This window comes from Crocuta crocuta, unplaced genomic scaffold, assembly GCF_008692635.1.
Source record: "Crocuta crocuta isolate KB4526 unplaced genomic scaffold, BGI_CrCroc_1.0 scaffold158, whole genome shotgun sequence".
In the NCBI taxonomy this organism is placed as follows: domain Eukaryota; kingdom Metazoa; phylum Chordata; class Mammalia; order Carnivora; family Hyaenidae; genus Crocuta; species Crocuta crocuta.
Window position 1 is genome coordinate 3,418,184 of NW_027532590.1, and position 20,620 is coordinate 3,438,803.

At 34.0% G+C, this 20,620-nt stretch overlaps 1 protein-coding gene across 1 annotated transcript in view; it reads right to left on the reverse strand.

The window, feature by feature from the left end:
* The window catches only part of GALNTL6 (polypeptide N-acetylgalactosaminyltransferase like 6), a 1,147,170-nt gene that overhangs the window by 661,384 nt on the left and 465,166 nt on the right, over positions 1 to 20,620 (reverse strand). The window contains exon 3 of the mRNA XM_077779662.1: positions 11,494 to 11,632. Within this exon, the coding sequence (XP_077635788.1) occupies positions 11,494 to 11,632 (139 nt within the window). The remainder of the gene's footprint in view (positions 1 to 11,493; positions 11,633 to 20,620) is intronic.

Genomic DNA, 20,620 nt, shown 5'->3' on the forward strand with positions numbered 1-20,620 from the left:
TAATGATGTTTACAACACCCCTTCATTAACATTTATACATTTGATGGAGGTTTAATGATTTTCAGTGTTTTATAACTGATAAAGGTAATTGGTGGTTTCTCTCTCTTTTGGTTTTACTTGGAAATACTTGCTTAGGATTTAGAAATTTTATTGATCCATTCAAAGTCCTAAATTTTGGATTTATATTTTTCCCTTTTGACAATAATTGATTTATTATTTCCTTTTATACTTATTTTACTTAGATAAGTAATATGAAATTTTTTCTTGCTACATTTAAATGTTTAAAGCTATACATTTGCCTATAAGCACTGCTTTATATGTATAGCATTTAAACATGTTTTTGTATATATTTTCATTATCATTTCATATTAAATATTTTTAATTTTTTCTAGTTTAATATTTGACCTGAGTTTTTCATAAAAATATTATTCAATTTCTAAATATCTGCATCTTTTCTGCATTTATTATTTTTGTAGATTTCTAATTTAATTCAGGTTTGGTCACAGAACATATTCAGTGTTAATTTAATCCATTGAAATTTATTGAGAGTTCGTTTATGTGGCTTAGCGTTTAAAATTACTGTGTTGAGAGACCTCAAAAGTAGGTGAGTTTATGTCTTCCTCCATTTAGAGTAATTTCCAGAGGGGGAAAACAATCTTGCTTTTATATGACTTAACCCCTATATGTCCTTAATATTTGTTGAGAGGTTTGTTCAAGTAATATTAGCATCTGTACCAGTATTACTCACCATACCTTTGCTGATGAAATAACCTGAAGAATGGAGTTGTTGTATGCTTTTAAAGATTCTTTAATTATATTAACATATTTCAGATTAACATGAGAATATATGAAACTTGAAACATTTTTATTTAATGCTAAATATGTTAAAATATTATTGCATATAATGACTACAATAAGGAATTATATTTTCATATCCTTTAGGGCCCACATTCTCCGGGATTTTAGGCCATTCTTTAATAATCACGGTAATTCTCTGAAATGGTGATGAAGACAGATAGTGCCAATTCAGGTCCAGTCAATTTCATTAGGATCAGTCACTGTCATCAGAATGTATGTGGGAGGGAAACCAATTCAAAATACTACAATTTGTTTGACTTTATTACTACAGAAAAAAATAATAAAAGTACACTTTGGCTGTGTTCTGATACATTTATAAGTAGGTGCACCATGGTGAGAACCCTACTAAGTAATTTATTGCTTCCGTCTATCAAAAGCCATATAAAATGGCTTTACTGATAGATGAGAGTTCAGATAGTTTAATTCTGTGAAGTTTATTTTAAAAAGGTTCCTAACCAAGACGATCAGAATAACTAAGTATGTTATATTTAGTCAACTACATATTTTTTTTTTAACTTCTCAAGGAAACCACTCATATTTCAGAAGTGGGAGGGGGCATTTCTTTATATTGTTTTAGCTTTCATCGTATGATTTCTTGTGAAAGCATTTTGGTTCAGCTAAAGTTCTCTCAGCCCCATTCTCAACAGCAGCAGAATAAAATGTCAACTTGGCATCTGGCTAGTGACAAGCATACTACAAAGCATATCCATATAAGTCATTTCCAAGCACCAATTTACATAGTAATTGTTTTAATGTCAGCATATTCAATTTTCAATGGCTGCTTTTAGTCACACTGTTTTTCTGTTCTAATCTTGCCATGTCAGTCGGGTTTGATAAAGCAGTGATAACTGGCAATTTATTTTGCCTTTGACAGGACTGAAAAATTAGTTTGGAATGCCAAGTATATGTAAGTGTGTTTTTTAGTAGGGGTAGGAGATAATCACAATGTATGTACGTATGCTTGTATATATTTGGTCTTACTTCTTACATGGGAACTATTTGGTAAATTAATATTTTATATGGCCATATGATTAACACTTTAATGTAATGTCACATTTTATGCCCGTACTGAAGAACAAAATAATGTTTTGTGCTCATGCAGCTACATATACATTGTGGCATTGTGGCAGAGGCCTCATGAAGACAGAGGGAAGGGCAAAAGAGGAAGCCAGAGATAGGCAGGGATCAGAATATAGAGGTTGGTGTTGGTGATTTCTCAGCTACTATTTTTAGTGCAACCGGAGCCTTTTAAGTATTTTAGATGGGGGGATATAATGATCTGCCTTATTTCTTAAAGCTCACTGTTGCTCACTCTGCTGAATGTATTGTGCAAGAGCAAGAGGGAGTATGTGAGGTCCAATTATGAGGCTACTCTAGGATTCCAATTAAGAAATGATAATGGGTACAGTTGAGATTAAGGGGAATGCATGTCTTTGAGGCCCTTTAGCCCTACATTTTGGATATAGAATTAATAGGCCTTGGTATATAAGATCAGCAAGGAGAGAGTAAATAAAATGAGGAAACTGGAGGCCAGTGCTGAGCATCAGTGAATACACACACACACACACACACACACACACACACACACACACACACATACAGCAATCAGATAAAGAGGAACTGTTTGTGAATGAGACAGGAAAGGAGGAAAGGCCAGGGGATAAAAAGCAAGTGTGTTTTCCTTCCTTGAAACAGAGACAAGAGTGCTTAAAAATGAGAGAAGGGACAAAGTCAAGTGTCGCTGCAAAGCTTCATGAGATTTTTAAATATATTGGATTTTGGCAATGTGGAAATCATTAGTGACTTTAGCAAGCAAAAGAATGATGGCACCATAGTGTCTTGAGTCAAATTAAGACTGCTGAAGAGTTGAAAGGGAATTGAGGAAATTAATATCTATGTAGACATTGGGGCTGACAGCTGGAAGGGAAAATAAGCTAGGAAGTCATCTTACAGATGTGGAGGTATGAATGTTTTTTATCATATGTGATTCAATTTTAGCCAGAGTAATAAAATATAAAAGTTATTAATAGCTAAATTCTCCACTTCTGTAGAAAATACTGAACACTTCAAAAACAGTAGGCACTTATCACTACATACCAGTTATAGGACCTAGAGATGAGTACTTATTACATTGACTCAGATGATAAGGTCTACCAGAGGAATTAATCACTTGATTGGTAATAATAAAGAAGCAAAATAAAGTTATTTGACTTGGAGAAAACTGAGACAGATTTGTTCTTTAAATTATTTCGATAACATATAATTCACATACCACACAAATAATTTTTGTACCATTTAAGGTGAACGATTCAATAATTTGTAGTGTCTTCACAGACTGTGAAACCATTAACATTTTAGAATTTTAGAATATATTTATCAAGTAAAAAAGAAATCTCATACCCTCAGGCACTTCCCCTTATCCCCTCACAGCCCTAAAGTAACAATTGCCTAATTTTTGTTTCTACATATTTCCTTATTCTGGACATTCACATGAAGAGAATCATATATTATGTGGAATTTTGGATCTGGTTTTCATTTAGCACAATGTTTTCAAAGTTAATCCAAGATGTAACATTTATCATTATTTTATTCCTAAATAATCTTTCAGTGTATGGATATACCACATTTTGTTTATATATTCATCTATCAATGGACATTTGGATTTTTCCACCTTTTGGCTATTATGAATAATGCTGCTATAAACATTCATGTGTAATTTTTGTGGGGACATAGGTTTTCATTTCTCTTGGGTGTACACCTAGACATAGAATTGCTAGGTCATATGGTAATTCTGTGTTTAATTGTCTGAAGAACTGCCAAACTATTTTCCAAACCAATGACAACATCTTACATTCCCACCAGCAATGTATGAAGAAGTTTCCAATTTCTCTACACCCTTGCCAACATTTATCATCTGAACTTTTGGCTCTAGTCATCATCTGAATGTGAAGTAGAATCTCATTTTGGTTTTGATTTTTGTTTCTAATGATTAATGATGTTGGGCATACTTTCATGGATTTGGCCATTTGTATATCTTATTTGGAATATTCAGATCATTTGCCCATATTTTAACTGGGTTGTTCACCTTTTTATTATTGAAATATAAGAGCTTTTTCTGTATTTTAGAGACAAGTCCTGTAGCAAATATATGATTTGCAAATATTTTATTCTGTGGGTTTCATTTTTGCCTTCCTGATAGTATACTTTGAAGCATAAGAGTTTTTTATTTTGATGAAGTCAAATTTATCTATTTTTTCTTGTATTGCTTATTCTTTGGTATTATATCTAAGAATACTATGTCAAATCAAAAATCATGAAGATTTATTTCCACATTTTCTTCTCTTAACACTGACACTAAAGTCTTTGATACATTTTGTGATGATTTTTATGTTGTCTGAGATAGGGGTCTAATATCATTCTTTTTGCATGTGGCTATATAGCTGTCTTAGTACCAATTATTTGAAAAAAAATCTAATTCTTCCCCACATTGAATAGTTTTGGTACCATTATCCAAAAATCACTTAATACTATAAATGGTATTAGATACACAGAATTATTTCTGGACTCTCAATTATATTCTATTGATCCAAATATCCATATACCAGTACCACACTATCTTGATTACTGTTGTGTTATAATAAGTTTGAAATCAAGAAGTATATATCATCTTATTTGGTTACTATTCTTCAAGATTGTTTTGGCTATTTCGAGTCCCTTGCAATTTGAATTTTAGAACTAACCTGCAATTTCTGCAAGGAAGTCACCTAGGATCCTGACAGGGATTTTTTTTGAATCTGTAAATCATCATGGAGTGTTTTGCCATCTTCACAATGTTAAATCTGATCCACAAACATGAGATGTTTTTCCATTTCCGGGATTTCTTTCAACTATGTTTTGTAGTTTCTAAAGTATAAGTTTGATGTCACTTTTGTTCAGTTTATTCATAAGTATTTTCTTCATTTTGATTTAATGGTGATGGAATTGTTTTCTTAATTTCATCTTCAGGTTATTCACTGCAAGTGTATAAAAATAAGGTGATTTCTGTATATTGTTCTTGTACCCTGCCACCTTGCTGACCTTTATTATTAGTTCGAATAGGTTTTTGAGTGGTTTCTTCAGAATTTTCCATATAGAAGATTATGTCATATACTAATAGAGAGCATATAAATCCTTTCTTTCCCATTTAGGTGCCTTATATTTATTTTTCTTGCCTAACTATTTGGTCTGGAATCCCCAGTACGATGTTGAATAGAATTGGTGAGAGTAGGCATCCTTTACTCCATGGCTATAGGGGGAAATGCACCCAGTCTTCCACCAACAAAAATGCTTGCTTTTTAAAATGGCAGATTTTCTCATTTTTTAATATAAATAAGCTAAAATATTAATCATTACCTCTTATTTCAATAAACTTCTGTGGGCAGGAGTAAAATGAAGAAGGAACAAGTTCAGAATTCCTCCTGCTGGATTAGTCTTACAGAATGATATGCATCACTCTATCAAATGTCCATTTTCTTCTCTTTAAGGAATTAAAGTTGTGATTGTTTTTCAGACATATGATTTCATTTTTGTGTATTTGATCCCCATCATGTTATAAGATTACAAAAAATTTCCTTTGAAGTTCACTAGATATGATTTTAAAGCAGCTGTAAGTTTATTTTTAGGAGGTTGCTTTGTTTTTTGGGTTTTTTCCTTCTATTTTGCATGTGCACAACTTTCACATTATCAGTCATTTAGACCCCAGTGCCCTTGTGCTCACCTTCAGCCCACTTTTCAAAGAATCTGCTTTATGATCTGTCATCATCCAAAGGCTAAATGTCTGACAGCTCTTGAATTGTTATCTATCTGAGGAGGATTTTCATTTCAATGAGACATACCTTTTAGTTATAGTGATAGGAACTCTTCCATATCTTTCAGGCTTTAGTCAATAAATGAGATGTGTGTATAAATTTATGTGTTTTATCATAAATTTATGATCCCTTGGGGCGCCTGGGTGGCTCAGTCGGTTAAGCGTCCGACTTCAGTTCATGTCATGATCTCACGGTTCGTGGGTTTGAGCCCCACATCAGGCTCTGTGCTGACAGCTCAGAGCCTGGAGCCTGTTTCAGATTCTGTATCTCCCTCTCTCTCTCTCTGACCCTCCCCTGCTCATGCTGTCTCTCTCTCTCAGAAATAAAACATTAAAAATTTTTAAAAATAATCCCTAGAAACATACAAATGTACTAAAGTCTGTACCAGTTTTCATAAACTAGCTCACAAAAAATATTGAAAGATACTCATTTGAATAATAGTTGTGAAAGATTATTTCCTATCTGTAGTTCTGATCATTCCTCCCTCAATTTGCTACTTGTGATTTACCTCACTTTTTTCCTTTCTTTCTTTTTTTCAGTCATATTTACACATATTCAAGGCTGGAAGCACATTTGATTCAAATGATACATTTCCTGTCTCCCTCTGTGGAAGTATTCATACTGATTAGAGTGGATGAATAGTCATTTTATCTTAATTTGTTTCAGAATTCACGTGTAAATTTGTTGAAAGAAGAAGCTTCATCAACTTCACAAGTAAATCATAATAAAAACAGGAAAGAATGCCAGTGTCTCCCAAATATGTACCTTCTGAAATTGAGAAATAAAAAAAAATTGTCCTTGAACATTTTTGGATAGTTAAACTCAAACACTTCTGTGAATGAGTTCCAGCACTCAATGGACAAGAGCCAAAACAGTTAAATAACACTTTTGTAGTTCATATAAACCTAAGATATTCTAAGCATATTCAGTAAATCATGGTTTAAAAAATTAGGCATGTACAATTATTCTTCCTTAAACTCAGAAGTGACTCACAAAATCTGTTTTTACAATTTAAATTTTAGAATTATAGTTCCCTTGATCACCATATATTTTTTATCTTCATGATATAACTGGAAAAGAAGGAAGGAAAGAAGAAGGATTGTCATCAGAAAGAAAAGCAATAACTCAATATATTATGCTGCAGCTGATCTGGTAAACTTGTTCTCAATTTTGATAATCCTGACACATGAGATACATGAAAAAAGGTAGCATCTTCACATCCCCACTTGGTAAAGAAGGTAAGTAGAAATTCAAAGTGACAAGTTGACTTGTTCAGTAGCACAGTGTAAGTCAAGGAAGTAAACTTTTTAAGAATTATTATTCAATATAATTTCCAGAAGGCAGGAATGATTAGACTATAAGGCATTAAAAAATTACTCAAAAGTTTGTTATGGTGAGAAATTACCTTTTCTCATCATATACAAAATAGGCATTATGCATTATTCATCTAGGGAGGAGACTCCTTTCCTCTCCATATATGTTCCCATATGGAGGGACAGCCATTAGATTAATGCTCTTCACCTCTGTCTTCTTCTACATTCTTTCCAGGAGAAAGGAAGATACACAATTGACGAATTTGAAGTTTGTGAGCTTATCTTGCTTGGGTCAGCCCCTCCTTCATTTTTCTGCTTTGGAATTTGCTTGCCTGCAGAGTCAGACATCTAACTCTGCCCTCCATGCCTTCAGTTAGACAACTGTGGTGTTGCATGTTCAGCAATGACTATAACTTGAAGGCTGAATGCACCTCATTCTGGAGTTCAGTGTTAGGAATCACACTTAGTCCAATTCTAAACTATGCCCACCAATAGAATCTTATCAATAATAAAGGTAATATAATGATTCCAACCATTTCTGGGGCAATTTCTCAGTTGATTCTGAAATTATATAGTTGTGATATAGCTGTAACACTATGACAGCACTCATAATCAAGACATTGTAAAAACTATTCTACATTTTCCCAAGAGTTGAGATATCACAGAATTTTCTCTCAACATTTAAGATCTTATTTATTGTCAAAGTCATGAAGCTATCTTGGGAATATAAGTGAAATATAAAGGAAAGTAAATGAAAAGGAAAAGCCACAATTTAGAGTAGAACTTTTTTAGCACAAAAATATCCCAGCTACTCAGCCACCTTAGAAATGCATCTTAATTAAAGTATATGTATATTGATAAGTATCTTTATAAACATGTATCATTTTTTAAGAGCAAAAATGAACCTCATGTCATGATGCATTTACCTGATTCCTCTGCAAAGCCTACCTCAACTTTCTTATTATACATGATTCTTATGTATCCTAAGCTCATGCATTTCTTCTCCTTATAGATATAAGTTCATCTTGGATGCATTAATTATACAACATTTTGGGGAGTACTTGTGGTAACTACTTATAAATTGATTCATGTCTAGGGAGTAATACTAACTCAAATATTCTTCAATCTTATCTTGCTAACAATATATCCATGCATAAGTTTATCAGTTTATTTTCCATGCAAGCCATCCATCCTTCCATGGATTTCTACTTCCTTATTTTATATGTATTTTGTATTCTGAATATATGTTTCATATTTTCCACCTTGAGCTGGAAGTCAAATTAAATGTTCAACAGCATACAAAGATGCAGCATCCCAGAGGAGTGATGGAAGACAAAGTAAATGTACAATCGATATACAAGTGAGGGGAAACTGAACTGTAGGAAAATGAAGCCAAGCCAGCAAGATATCCACTGACTGGACATTTGTCATGCACAAACTCTAATAGCAAAATTCTTATCAGCATTGCATTAAGTAAAATATAAAAATGATGTTTCAAGAACAGATCTCTGGTTGAGCCTCAGTACGATGAATATAGACATAATTAGGTAGTAACTGAAGAAGGCAGTGAATACTTGAAATGCATAAATAGGTCTTCAAAGAATACAAAAGTCAACCAAAAGTGTACAGCTATGAGTATGGAAGAGGAGATCCAAAACTTGACAATACTAAAGCATGGTAAAACAAAACAAACAAAAAACTAACATGAAATTTACAAGCTAGAGAGATGCTAAAAAAGTAGAGAAATTTAAAAAACACAAATGAGAACCTTGGAATTTATTATTAGGCTATAAGTAAGAATGCTTAAATTAATTGAACACCTGCCAATTGACTTTCTTGTATCTGTGGCTCCCTTTTAGTGAAAATCTATTACTGTCTCAGTGAAATAATAAAGCCAAAGGAAAACAGTTTATTTTTACTCTAGTGGGTAGGAAAGGAGCAGGACATGTAAAAGAAGTAGGTGTTCTGGATTGGGATTTCTGAGATAACTCATGTTCTAAAAGTTCTTCACAGTGAACTAGAATGTATACTAAGCATGTCAAACACCTAGAACCAGGATTTCTTTTTTTTCTTTTTTTACTAAATGTAAAACTAGAATGAATAGAGAGAGTACTTGCATGTATAGAGAGAGTGATCTATATAGTGTAGAACAGTAGATTAAGAGCTACGATTCTGCATTTTGGAATAAAGAAAAAGTTAAGCAGAACTGTAAGATAGGATTCCCTGATATTTTCCATTACAAAATCCCAGAGCAAAGAAAAATACACTCTTCTTCTTGTGCTTTGAGCCTGTAATTTGATTTGGCTGACTGCAGATGCAAAGTTTCTTAAAACTGTTACCTTTAATTGTGAAAGTCACACAAATGTTGCATTCTCTTCCACAAATTCTGCTAATATAAACAAGCTGGGGTCAATTACCTGCAGTCCAGTTAAACTGATAATACTGGATGCAGTATGTGCCAATGAGCTTTCATAATTTCAAGAACCACCTAAACAGAGCTGCATTGTTTTGTGGTTATATGTGCCTGCATTTTGAGAAGCAAAGATGAGGTCAAAAACATAGGACTTTAAGCAGAAGAATCCCTGTAAGAGTTTTTGTTTCTGGCCCTTGATTTCCTATAGGTAGGATCTTGACAAAATGAGGCAGCACTAAATCTCCCTTCTTGTGCCGCTGAGAATCGGATACTGGACTGCCCACGGTAAACTCACACTCCTGATAGTCCTGCACTTAATCCTTCTGCCATCCATCTCCAATCCTCTGATAAGGTGTTTTTTCTTTCTTTTTCCTTTTTTGGTATCATTTTACTAGAAGATTACCCAATTAGATATTCAGCCTTAGTCAGTAAGTAAGAATATGGTCATAGGCCACATTTTAGCCACATTTATCTTCCCTAATATTTAGAATAATGCCCTCTGATACTGTAAACTCAGTAATGCTAATAAAAATTTAAAAATATTTTTCTTTCCATTTTCCATTTTCTTTTCCATTATTGCCTAAGATTATCTTTCCTCAAAGGGTGGTAGTTATGCTAAAAATACACTCTCTGAGAAGAATGGGAATATCAGCCTTCTTTTGACTTCAGTGATTTTCTGTACTGTTTCCATCTGCAATTCTTTCCACTTGAATACACATTAAAAGATTGGAAATGTGGGGGTGGGGGAGGAGGTGGATGGAAATTATTCTCTGAGCACATTTATTATGCCAACAATGCAATTTAATGCATCTTTGATGGTGTGCAATTAGGTATTAAAATTTCTCATAACTAGAAACGTTCTCGGTCAGTGGGAATTACAGTAGATAATTTCAGGTAACCTGGGAATAATTTGGCTAGCTAGAAGGCCTAGACCAATATATAAAGCATTCAGTTTAGGGAAAAATTGATTTGTTCTTCACATTAATCCTCTGCTTAACTATACTGGGAAATGCAAATTCACATAAAACCTGAGAAGGAAACCAGTAATTCTTTTATATTTTAAAATAAATTCATAAAGACACAATATAGACAACTAAAAAAATGATCCCCCAAGCCACAACTGAGTTTTTCTAAAGGGTTACTTGTTTTTACACAAAATTAGGAGTTTAATTGTATGTTATTGATTCGATTTAGATTCCTCCCCTTGTTTTCATTAGTTGCCATTATTTTATTTTCTGTGATTTTCTATCTGACACACAAGTGTTTCCAATGGGATATTGGGATGAAGGAAGGGAAGGGGTAAGCATATTAGTATAGTTGGGTAGATTTATCAAACATGTATGGCAAGTCTATAAACTTGAAATTCTCATCACATTATTTTTTGGCATACTTTTGGTATTGTATATGCTAGCAAGAAAATCATAACAGACTATAAAAAAGAACAGTGAGCAATGTTAGGAGTAGATGGGGTGGGAGTTCAGGTAACTATATATAATACCATTCGTACTTCCTTTTGTTTTATAATATTTAGCTGTGGTGCAGCGAAAATTGAACTCACTGTTAACTGACAAATCACGAGCAATCCATAAAGTGACAGGGAACTGAGGAACCAATCATTACCTTTGGATTATGGATGCATTCATTGTAGGCAATCTTTATGGAAGATATAACAAAAGCAGTGAATATGATTGGGGTGAAAATGAAGTCATATGTATGTAGACAGTTCTGACAATGCTAATCACCAGAAAGAGATGTTTGCTTTATAATCTACACGATCAAAAGTAAAAATATGGGTATTAGCTTAAAACAGTTTACTTTAAACGGAGATAATACAGGCAACTCAGTAAAAATGTGAATTAAGATTTAGAAAGGAAGTACTTATTTTTTTCTAACTTTCTAAATTACTCCAATTAAAACAGATTTAGTATTATGAAATATAAACTTGTTTAATTATGGAAAAATTTTTAGTTATGTTTCTCATGGTGATACACATTAAACATAATTTAAAAAAAAAAAAACAGAAGAAAACTAGTCTCTGCATGTGAGGCTAGCTGGTACTCACTTAGCATGGCGAATATCTGGCAGGGACCGCTCTAGAGCAATATTGTTGCTGACAAAAATATTGAAACCATTTTCCCGGTAAGCTGAGTCATCGTGGTCCTCTTCAGTGAGGGGGTAAGGTTTCCCATGCTCACCTTTCCCTAGTAGGAAAAATCAAAATGGGGTTATCACCTCTACAGAAACCATTTAATCATCTAGAGCAGATACTAAGACTTAAATATGTGTTCTTCTTCAGTCACCTGTTACTATTCTCCAAGGTAGAACTTTTATGATAACTTATTATTTTATTTAGAAAAAAGTAATATACTCAGGAAAAAAAGCAAACAAACCCAAAGTATAATCATCTCCAAGAGAGAACCACTATGACAATTTTAAGTGTATGTTTTGTAGCATTTGTATGCAGTTTCTAATATACATATTGCCTTTTAATTTGATTTTATCCAACTTAAGTGTATAAAAAGCCATATTATCATTTACTTCCACTGGTTGATATTATTTTATTGTATCTCAGTTTACACCATTCCACTAAAGATACATTTTTAAGTTACTTCTAACTCTTCCTGTTAAAAACAATATTGAAATGAACATCTTTGTTTATATCTTCCTAGTTCTGAAGTTTGGGAAGGGAAAGGATAATTCTTACAAATAGAATTGGGAGTATCTGTAGAGTAAGCTATAATAGATTTCACATATCTTCAGAAGCACTGAATAATAATTTGAAATTTTCTGCTACAATATACATTATTCATACTTTAATTTGTTTTCTCTTGATTACTAATAAAATCAATAACTTCACATACACTTACCATTTGTATTTTTTTACATTGTGAAATGACTGTTCAGAGTTCATAAAAAATTTATTTTTTTAAAAGCACTTTTTTATTTTAGAGAAAGAAAGAGAATGAGTAGGGGAGAGGGACAGCAGGAGAGAGAGAGAATCTTAGGCTTCAGGACAGAACTGGATGCGGGGCTTGAACACATGACCCTGGGAATGTGACGTGAGGCAAAATCAAGAGTGGGGCTGAACCAACTGAGCCACCCCAGTGTCCCTAAAAAAACAAGTCTTATATATATTGTTTAAAGCCTTAATTATATTGTAAATATTTTCTAAGTTTACTTTATTTAATAAAATTTAAGACTTCTGATTTCAAGTTCTGCACGCAAAGCCCTTGGAAGGTGCCACTCTATGCTAACAAGTAAAAAGCTGAACAGACTGAAAAATCAACCCTTCTTGGCCCATAAGAGAAGAAAGGACACAGGGCAAACTGCTGTCCCAAAAGAGAGATAAACAGGTGAATATAGGGAATTGCGGCTTACCAGGGCAGAGACTCAGAAGTGCAAACTACCTGGGAACCAATGCCTGCATAGAAAACCTAACAGTAATTGACAAATTGCTGGGGGCTCAGTAGTTAAAAACTCAGAGTTAAAAACTCCTGGGGGATGCAATCATAGGGAGGCTCTAATAATTTTGTGAGATTTATCTGGAGGAGCTCAACCAAGTTCCCAATGTAAATGTTGGAGAAAATCTTCTCATGCTTCCAGCAAGAGGAAGAGAAAAGCAGCAATTTTGAAATAAACCAGAGCACACTGTTCTTAACAAGGCTTTCCCTCAGGGACCAGTAGTTAATCAGAGCCTCACCTGCTGGGGAATTACGGGAGCCTAACCGACATGGGGGAAGGGAAATACAGAACTCCAGCCCATTCTAACCATCCTGTCCAACCAAAGAGGAGAGAGAAATCTGAGTGTTGTGATGTTCACAGTCTCACTAAAAGACTGAGACCTAATCATAAGACTATAGGACACTTCCTTCCCCCCCATATCTCATCATCACATTATAAAAGTTCTATTTATAATAGTCCCTCTACCAAGTATATTATGATCAGCTATTAGAAAAAAATTACAAGCATACCAAAGGGCAAAAAACACAACTCAAAGAGTTCAGAGAGCAAACCTCAGAAGCATACGTGACAGAGATGTTTGAATTATCAGACGGGGAATGTAAAACAACTATGATTCATATGCTAAGGACTCTAATGGGTAGAGTACACGGTATGCGACAACAGATGGACAATGTAAAGAGAGAGATGGAAATTCTATGAAAGAATAAAAAAAGAAATGCTAGTGATAAAAACATTACAATAGAAATGAAAAATGTCTTTGATGGGCTTGTTAGTAGACAGGACATAGCTGAGGAATGAATCTCTGAGCTTGAAGATATATTAACATAAGCCTCCAGAACAAAAAGGCAAGCAGAAGACTTAAAAAAGCAGAACAGCATATCCAAGGACTGTAGGGCAATAACAAAAGATATAACATACACAAAATGGAAATGACAGAAGAGAAAGACAAAGAGGAAGGAACAGAAGAAATATTTGAAACAGCTATGACTGAGAATTTCCCCAAATTAATGTCAGACAGCAAACCCACAGATCCAAGATGCTTAGAGAACACCAGAACAGGACAAATGCCAAAATAAGACAAAATTACAAAACTATACCCAGGCATATAATTTTCAAACTATAGAAAATTAAAGCTAAAGACAAAAATTTTGAAATGAGCCGATGGGGGGGGGCGGGGAAGAAAATAAAAAACACCCTATCTACAGAGGAATAAAATGAAGAATTACATCTAACTTCTCTTCTGAAACAATGCAAGCAACAAGAGAGTTAAATGAAATATTTAGAATTGAGAGAGAAAACAAAACAAAACACTAACCTAGAATTCTGTAGCCTGCGGGATTGTCCTTCAGAGGTAAGGGAGAAATAAAGACTTTCTCAAACCAAAAAAAAAAAAAAAAAAAAGAAGNGAGAGAGAGAGAGAGAGAGAGAGGGAGGGAAGGAGACATCCTGTGAGCGGGAGAGAGGCAGAGAGAGGGATAGAGAGAATCATCTGAAGCAAGCTCCAGATTTTGAGCTGTCAGCACAGAGCCATGACAGGGTTTGAACTCGCAAATCTAGAGATCATGACCTGAGCTGAAGATGGATGTTTAACTGACTGAGCCATCCAGGCACCCTATAAAAAATGTTGTTTAAAGAGAAGGAAAATGATACAGATGAAAAGCTTAGATCTATGTAAAGGAAAAGCATCACAGAGGAATCATGCTCTTTCTCTCCCTTACTCCCTCTCTCTCTCTTAAAACTCAGGAGTGGGAGATCATCACCTGAGTTGAAGTCAGCTGCCCAACTGACTGAGCCACCCAGGTGCTCCTTGTTTAGTTCTATCATTAACAATCAATAACAGTAATGTCAACAGGCACTTAGGTAATGACTTCAACGTGTTTACTGCTAAACACTGTACATGAAAGCTGAGTACCGGATATGTGAACCTGTGTGTGAGTGTGTGTGTGTGTATGTATAATAGTGTATGTGATTATAACTTACCATGTTAAGAAAGAACACTTCTGGTGCCTTTTAAATAAAGGTAGTTTTTCATAACTAGAATATGAAAGTTTACCAAATTCTTTTTCAAAATTTAATGTTTTTATAGTTTCAACATATGAACCTTTGATTTGCAATATATTATTTGTTTTTAATCACTGAAATGTATATTTTGTTAGGAAATTTGGCTTCTGTATCAGTAATCCCTCAAATAAAAATGAACGCTTCTTTTTTTTTTTTATTGGCTTCCAGCTCCTGCCCTAATGACATTTACCTCAGTAGCTGTGACAGCTAAGATGAAACAGCTGAGGACTGATAAAGAATTATATGCTGAAGCAGCAGACTGGAAATCTCTCCAATTTCAAAATAGAGAAACAAAAAATTTTAAGTGTTTCATTGGGCATCAAGAAAGAAATACTGGAACTCCTTTGTGTTTCTGTTATTTCTTAAGATAAAATACCAATTGCTTTTTTAACCTAAAAGGGAAATAAGTCAGTGAGAAATTTCTTTGTATAACAGCTAATTATTCAGCATCCTCTATGGGCAAAGATCTATGTTAAATCAGTTTATATTCATTTGCTGACTCCATACTACAAAATAAACACTATGGTGTTTACATGTAAGTACATGTAAGTAAACAAGAGATACTTACATTGTCAATAAGCATATCCACAATCAGCAATTAGCTGATTTTTTTTAAAGTTCTAGACTTTTTTAAAAGATCTACATCTCTCTCCACTGAGTGGCCGAATTAGCTAGAGAAGGTCTTTTGGCCTTATATATTCTCTGGTATGAATTGGACTTATAGACACTCCATAAATTCTATTTAATAAGAAAATCATAGTGCATAGTAGTCTTTACTTTCTTTAATAAATTTTTATTTTTAAATTTATGTGCCTTAAGTGAAATGTATACAGTCAACTGAAGCTTCTTTTCAGTAATTTGTGTAGAGATATTTTTAATACTCTGCCTTCCGATTCAGCCACTTTAAGACTACAGATATAAATTTTGAAGCTACACATGCATTAAAACACCTGCCAATCAAAGGGAAATTGGTTTTCTCTGTAAAACAATTTATGCTTCAGATTGATAAATCTCCTGAGACAAGGCTTTTCAAATGAATAAGTGATACTCTAGAGTTATAAAACACAACTTGTGAGTCACCAGTGATGGCATACTAGAAATTTCTTCATTGCAGCCGTGAGAATAGGTTTTAAAATTTTATGTCCTTATGCACAGAGCCTGCAGTTTTTACTGAGAATGCTACTAACTCATCTTAAGTTTTAATACGTAAAGCCTCAGGGCCTGTCACATCTTATGTGGTTTAAAATTTTGTCTATGAAACAGCGAAACTAAAAGCAAACAGCTCCAAACAAACAAAAATGGGTGTATGTTGAAAACTGGTATTATTCAAATAACAAACTGAGGGCTGATGGGGGTTGGGGAGGGGAAGAGGGTGATGGGCATGGAGGAGGGCACTTGTGGGGATGAGCACTGGGTGTTATATGGAAACCAACTTGACAATAAACTATTAAAAAATTTAAAAATGTGATTTCATTAATGATGAAAACTTGATGTCAAAATATGTTAGTGCCTTCAAATTATTTTACAAAGTGTAAAAGCAAAAACCATAATTTCTAAGTCAATGTAATAGTTTATAAAATTTTATACATGTATGCATCATTACATTTATCAAGTAAAACAAAAACCAAACAAAAAAAGATCTTTTGAGTGAATATTAGTTTACAGATTTACCTATTTAACATTTTTAAAATTCTAATATATCTTGCTGTTATCAGTTATAAATTTGAATTAGTCCTGTACTTGAAGTGTTAGAATCAATGTCCTGTCTGCTGTGTTTAAAATGGTATTAAAGATATAAGTGAGATATTTTAAAGAATCAGATATAAAAATTAACACTGTATCTACATGTACAGGTATTAAGCAGAAATGTGCTACCTTATAAATATGTGTCTGATTCTATATATTCAAGTCATATAGCAGAATTTAATACAAAATTAGGTTAGTGTCATAGCACACCTGGTATTTATCCTCCAGTTGAAATGAGATTTTATTTAGTCTGACATATCTATAGATAGTATTATTATTATTTTTTTAATGTTTATGGACTATCTATCTACTATATGCAGCACTGGATAAGGAAAGGGAAAATGTGTATAGTATATAACCTCAGGCCTGTAAAAGCTAGAAATATACTCTGAAGATACAGGCTCCTACAAACTGAATGTTTGTGTCCCCACAAACTTCTTTATGTTGAAATCCTAACTCCAGATGTGAGGGCATTTAGAGGTCAGGCCTTTGAGAGAGGCCTGTGAGAGACGGGGACTCATGAATGGGATTCTAGCCCTTGTAAAGGGACCAGGGAGCTCCCTTGCTTTTTCACCCTGTGAGGACCCAGCAAGAAGACAATCCTCCATGAATTATCCAACTACCAAATTTACTGGTCCCTTAATTTTGGACTTCCCAGTCTCCGTAACTGTGAGAAATGAATTTCTGTTGTTTATAAGTGCCCCAGTCTATGGTATTATGTTTCGGCAGCCCAAACAGACTAAGTCAAAACTACTATAAAACAACTGTTGTGAAAAGGAAGCATGGTATTTGTAGAAGTTAATGAACTCGACAATAAACCCTGTAAGAATTTCAAAACTGGCAAACTGAGAAATTTTATATGACTTCAAAAATCCAACTAGATGGAGGGCCTGGGTAGCTCAATCGGTTGAGCGTCCGACTTTGGTTCAGGTCATGATATTGCTGTTTGTGGGTTAGAGCCCCGCATCAGGCTCTGTGCTGACAGCTAGCTCAGAGCCTGGAGACTGCTTTGGATTCTGTATCTCCCTCTCCCCAATCTCTCTGACACCCCAACCCCGCTCACACTGTCTCTGTCTCTCTCTCTCAGAAATAAATAAAAAAAAATAAAAAAAATCCAACTAGAAAGGGGGTGTTCAGCTCAAAGCTGAAGGACAGAGGAAGATATACATTGTTTTAAGATGTTTGGGGCTGGGGAAACTATGTAGGAATTGAAGTAAATGAATTTGTACAGATGAGATTTTTGAGACACAATGTTTGGGAAATAATAAATCCATTTAAATAGATTTAAACTTCATAAAATAAAATACTGAGACATAAAGTAGAGTTTTGTCAGAGGGAAAAAATGCTAGTGACAGACTGTTTAGGGTACTTAACCTTTTTTTATTAGACATAATTAGAGTATAAGAAGAACAAAAGGAAAGTGTTTTAACACTTTTCCTGAGAGGCTTGAGGACAAGCAGTTAGAACCCTCAAGAATCTATATGGTCAGGCCTTTGCTGAAATATACTTTCCTTATATTTTTCACAATCAACCCATCTTAAATCAGTGTACCTACCACTCCATGCCCTATTTCCCAAATCTACTTTATTTCTACTATGCATTGCTTTTCTACCATTTATTACTCTTCTAAATTTTAGTTGACTATTAATTCAAAAATCTATTTACTGACTACCTCTTCATTGGGATGTAAGCAGGGACTTTTTGCTCTTCCCTATAGTGTCCCCAGAACCTAGAAGAGTGCCTGACACATAGCAGATACTCAATAAATATTTTGACTGGTATATAAATAATACAGTGATGGGGCTAGGGATTAAATTATAAATATCACAGCTATTACCTTTGACATCATGTTTAAGAGAAGAAAGTAAAAACATCACTGTGATTTTAAATACAAATGGAATAATCTATAAGATCATTGAGGGATAGGACTGTGTCTTGATAACTTTGGGTCAGGAGGCATTAGCATAGTGCTTATCACATGGTTTGCCTCCCAAATTACCTGTGAAATGAATAAATGGAGGATGAATTAATGCATTTAGTTAATGCCTCCTATGAGAAGGATAGAAGATATATCTCACGATATAAGATCTTTTAGCAGACAGGAAAGGCAGCAGATAAGCAGACAGAAAGAAGTTCCACAGGCATGACACAGAGATGTGGCAATTAGGAATTCTGAATTTGGTTTGGTATGGCTGGAGCGTGGTTTTTATAAGGTGGTAGTAAAAGACATAGCTGGAAAGGTAGTAAATTATTATATTATTATTATTTTTTGCATTATTCCGGAAGTGGTAGAAGTCCTAATCAAAGTGAGGTATAGTAAGTCAGTAATCCATACTGAAATCTCTACGGTAACAACAACAACAACAAATCACCCAAGAATATATAACCCCAAACCTACAAAATAAAACATAATGAAAATAAAATAAAGAAAAATAATGGAATAAAATTTAAAAATATTCTATGTAACAAAAAAAGCTAAAAAGGAATAATTAAAGATTATATAGCAAATGAGACATATAGAAACCAAATAGCAAAATTTAAATGAATTAGTTTAATTCTTTAAAAGAAACTTAGCAAAATTGACAAGAAGACATTTACTAACAAAATATTTCTGCATCTGTTTAAATTTTTTTCTTTTTTAAAATTCACATTAAATATTTACTGAATAAATGAAAGGCCCATTTCATCTTTTTAAGTGTTTTTTTCTTTCTCGTTTTTTAAATTTATTTTATTTTTATTATTTTTAATTTTAATTTTTATTTTTATTAATGTTTTTTATTTATTTCTTAGAGAGAGAGAGAGACAGCGTGAGCAGGGGAGGGTCAGAGAGAGAGGGAGATACAGAATCTGAAAGAGGCTCCAGGCTTTTAAGCAAGCAGTCAGCACAGAGCCGGACGTGGGGCTCAAACCCACAAACTGTGAGATCATGACCTGAGCCGAAGTCGGATGCCCAACAGACTGAGTCACCCAGGCGCCCCAACGTTTTTTTAATTAAAAAAAAAAAATTTTATTTATTTTTGAGACAGTGAGACAGAGCATGACTGGGGGAGGGGCAGAGAGAGAGAGAGAGGGAGACACAGAATCTGAAGCAAGCTCCAGACTCTGAGCTGTCAGCACAGAGTCTGACGCGGGGCTTGAACCCACAAACCGTGAGATCATGACCTGAGTCAAAGTTGGATGCTTAATCAACTGAGCCACCCAGGTGCTGCTTAAGTGTTTTTTTTTTCTAACTTATTGAGATATAATTGACAGAGCATTGTATAAGTTTAATGTGTACGATGTGTTGATTTTTTATATACTTATACCATGAGAAATTACTATCACCATCTTTTTAGGTAACACCTCTACCACCTTTTCTTTTTGTAGTGAAAGTGTTTAAGATCTACTCTCTTAGCAACTTTCAAATATATAATACAATATTAACTATAATCACCATGCACATTAGATCCCCAAAGCTTATTTATTTTATACCCTTTGATCAATATCTTCCCATTTCCCTCATGCTCCAGTCCCTAGCAATTACCATTCTACTTCCTGTTTCTATTAGGAATATAGAATATACATAAATATCTATATTTATATTGTGTTTATATATATATGTGATATATATATATATCATACCATAGTTGTCCTCTGATTTATTTCACTTAGCATATATAATGAGTTAGTATTCAGCCATAAGAAAGGAGGATATTTTTCTATTTATGACAACATGGATTGATCCTGAGGGCATTATGTTTTAAAAAGTTTGAAAATTCTAGGGGCATCTGGGTGGCTCAGTCGGTTAAATGTCTGACTTCAGCTCAGGTCATGATCTCCTAGCTTGTGGGTTTGAGCCCAGCATTGGGCTCTGTGCTGACAGCTCAGAACCTGGAGCCTGTTTCAGATTCTGTGCCTCCCTCGCTCTCTCCCCCTCTCCT